Genomic DNA, 3,688 nt, shown 5'->3' with positions numbered 1-3,688 from the left:
AAATAGTGGAATAGTATGGGAGTACATGATTTAAAATATGATGCTGACATTGTAAGGCATTGTAAGGTACCTGAGATATTTTTAGCTGTAGTTCTTTAGCATATTTCTGAAACTTGACCTTTTTGTTCCGTACCTCTGCAGACAAGCTGGGCATCAGGAGCTGGCAGAGAGACTAGTGGAGATCCAGTATGAACTCACTGACCGGCTAACATTTTACCTTTGTGGACGAAGACCAGGTAAATGCAGTAAATCAGTCAAGCACAGCTGCAGCTTTGCATTAGAGGGATGTATTCAATAGCTTTAAAATGGCTTTCAATCATTTATATGCAAAAAAATGAGTTCAACAACACAAACTGTTAAAAAATGACTGAAAAAAAAAGTGTTTTCTGGAGTCCTATATTTAAAATATTTTGTGCAAACACAGTACTTAATATTTAAGTACTCGATACAAAATTGGAAAGATAAAACAAATGACAATAAGATTAAATCATATATGATTTAAAAAATAAAACAGATTACATACATATCACCAACTTTATAAATCACCACTTCCAACTTTGTGCTATCCTCACCACACTAGTGGGTCAGTCCCTGCCAAAAAAAACCCCAAGAACTTTTGATTGTGAAAATATTTGAAACGTCATCTCTTCATTGTTGTGCTACAGATCACAGAAATGGGCAACACTTCATCATTCCTCAGATGGCAGACAGGTAAATGTTAAAGCTTTTAATTTGAAAAACTTGATCTGGTAATGAGTTAATGTGAGTTTCCGTTGATATACGTTAACCATCTTATTTTCTTGTGCTGCATTGGATGGATAAGAAATAAGTAAGTTTCTCATTTGCCACGAGCCACTGTTCTTGTGAGTGTGGAGCTGTTTCCTGCAGGATAAATAAACTTTGTTAATTTCTCCATTTAAAGCAGCCTGGATTTGTCAGAGTTTGCAAAAGCTGCAAAGAAGAAGCTGCAGTCGGTAAGACGTTTTTACATGGGATTTGTTTCCCGTGACATTTACAGTGTAGCCTCTTCTTCATCTGCTGTTTATTCTTTAGGAAACAGAAGTGCTAATTCTGCTTACTTTGCTGTAGCTAAGCAACCATCAGTTTGAAGAGCTGGCCATGGATGTTTATGATGAAGTCGACAGAAGAGAAACGGATGCAGGTTGAATTACAAGAACTGTTTTAAAAAAAATAATTTTTCAAAAATCACACCGTCTATAAAGCTCTTTTACATTTTATTTAAACATTATGTGCATCTTGCTTTTTTCAGTGTGGCTGGCCACTCAGAACCACAGCACGCTGGTAACAGACACCACAGTTGTGCCTTTTCTGCCTGTCAATCCTGAGTACTCATCTACCAGAAACCAGGCAAGTGCTGTCACCTTATGTCCTCATGTTATAACTTCACTTCTTTGTGTGCGACTAGTAGATTTGGTAATTGGTTTGGTTTTAATTTATTTGCTTTCTCAGGGTCGTCAGAAATTGGCAAGGTTTAGTGCTCACGAATTTGCCACACTGGTCATCGATATTCTAACAGATGCTAAGCGACGGCAGTGGGGTAATTCCTGTGAAAGTCCCAAAGGTAGGACATGATTATTTTCCACTTGTAGCACATGTTAAATTCCCCTGCTAATCTGCTTTTGTTTTTTGGGCTATATTAAGTTTGTAAATGTCCTGCTTAGCATATAAACAGAAGAACACTTTCAAAAACCGCAAGCAGTGGGGGGGGGAACCTAAATTTGTTGGCCTATAATAAGATGCAGAAAGTGTTTTCTTTGTAGTTCAATGTGGAGCGAAATATAGACAACGCTACGGTACACAGGCAACAATTAAAGTTTCAACCATGTATGAAAAGGGGCTTAATAATGTCCTGCATGCTGCAACTCACAGAAAACCAAGAAAAATTGTAGGAGGTCACTATAAAGAATGCTGGGTGTTGGATTCAATCAATAAAAAGGGATTGAAACAGCTGCCCGTAGCCAGCACTGCTGTTTGATCCCTAGTCCTTTGATCTTTGGCTCTGCTTTCAGATAATGTGGAGCTGATCCTTCAGGGAATAGACGGTCACCACAACAGTGAGGGCCAAGATAATGACCAGCCAGATTACGACAGTGTGGCATCAGATGAAGATCCGGTCCAAGAGGCAACGTGTGGAGACAGCTGCAATGATGGAAGGACCAAGGTTAATGTCTCTTGAAGCCTGTTATTCCATTGCTTACTGTAGGCTTTACTTGTAATACAGATCAAATGAATCCCATCTTATGTCCGTATGCATGTTTCACTGCAGAGCTCAGAGTCTTCTGATCTGTCTGATGGACCAATCACAGTGCAAGAATTTATGGAGGTGAAGAGCGCCCTCACTGCATCAGAAGCCAAAATACAACAGCTTCTGAAAGTCAACTGTCACCTTAGTGAAGAGCTACGTTTGATGCAGAGCAAGGTTAGTTAAGACGCAAAAGTCGAGGTCACTTTATGTATCACATTGTCTCTGGTGTTTCTTGTTCTGGTTATAAATTGCATAATAATGTTGCTATTTAAACATAACATCCTGAAATTGTGTTTAACATGTAATGTTAGTATAACCCAACTCAGGGTTTATAGATGAGATGTATCACTGTCTTTACCCTAAAATGCTTTCTTAACTCTACACAGTCTTAAATGGTTTGTGTGTGTGTGTATGTATAGATAGAATCATACATTATTCAAAATGAAAAACAAAAGAAATGCTGTTTTTTTTTGTTTTGTTTTTTATTTTGTCTTCAAGACTGAGGTAACTGTAAATTTGAGCTTTGTGACTTGGCATGTTATCATAGCAGCCATCAGAACATGGGTACACCGTGGTCATAAAGTCATGGACATGGTTAACAATGATACTCAGGTAGCTATGGTGTTTAAATGATGGTCATTTGGTACTAAAGGGTACTAAATAGCTCCCACAACATTTCACCACCACCACCTGCCTGAACAGTTGTTCTTCGAATCGTTCATACCAAATTCTGACCCTATCATCCAAATGTCACAGCAGAAATTGAGACTCATCACAGCAGGTCAATTTTCTCTTGTCCAGTTTAGGTGAGCCTGTGCAAGTTACCTGCTCTAAGCTCACAGGAGTTATGTACGGTGTGGTCTTCTGCTGCTGTAGCCCATCTGCTTCAAGATTCCACCTGTTGTTGTTCTTCTGCACACGCTGGTTATAATAAGTGGTTCTTTGAGTTAATGTTGCCTTCCTGTTAGGCTGGCTGATTAGATATTTTGTGTTAATAAGCAGTTAGATGTAACTGAAAATCATTTAAGGAAGTCATGCTGTTGTTTTTTTGTGAACAGAGAAAATGGCTACAATGTGTCTGGATGCATTAAGATTCCTGTGACAAGGATAGCAGATTTCAAATTGCAAAGCAGTATTTTATGTTATAGATGTTTGTGATGTAAACTCAAATCCTATGTCAGATCTTAAAAGGCAACCCACAGAGGACATTTTGCTCCATAGCATAAATCTGCAATGATTATTTAGGAACCACCTAAATGCAGAAAAATAGCTGGAGTTAGCTTTTTCCATTACACAAATGTCAGCAAGTTAGGTTCCTGACTTGTAGACCCACAACCCACAACTGTCTAATTTATACTATTTATTTCAGGCATGCCACATCACTCACTTCCTCATATCTTGGTATTTCGAAAGTCCCTCTTT

General features: G+C 38.4%; 1 protein-coding gene across 1 annotated transcript in view; it reads left to right on the top strand.

Annotated features, from left to right (window-relative positions):
• Positions 1-3,688, top strand: part of LOC102210739 (ARF GTPase-activating protein GIT2-like) — a 17,296-nt gene that overhangs the window by 6,253 nt on the left and 7,355 nt on the right. Inside the window, exons 7-15 of the mRNA XM_013911394.1 lie at positions 142-236; positions 666-711; positions 824-829; positions 923-974; positions 1,090-1,162; positions 1,271-1,368; positions 1,471-1,582; positions 2,031-2,182; positions 2,288-2,440. Of these exons, the coding sequence (XP_013766848.1) occupies positions 142-236; positions 666-711; positions 824-829; positions 923-974; positions 1,090-1,162; positions 1,271-1,368; positions 1,471-1,582; positions 2,031-2,182; positions 2,288-2,440 (787 nt within the window). The remainder of the gene's footprint in view (positions 1-141; positions 237-665; positions 712-823; positions 830-922; positions 975-1,089; positions 1,163-1,270; positions 1,369-1,470; positions 1,583-2,030; positions 2,183-2,287; positions 2,441-3,688) is intronic.

This window comes from Pundamilia nyererei, unplaced genomic scaffold (assembly GCF_000239375.1).
Source record: "Pundamilia nyererei isolate P.nyererei 1_Seehausen unplaced genomic scaffold, PunNye1.0 scaffold00063, whole genome shotgun sequence".
Lineage (NCBI taxonomy): Eukaryota > Metazoa > Chordata > Actinopteri > Cichliformes > Cichlidae > Pundamilia > Pundamilia nyererei.
This window is presented reverse-complemented; position numbering and strand designations above follow the sequence as displayed.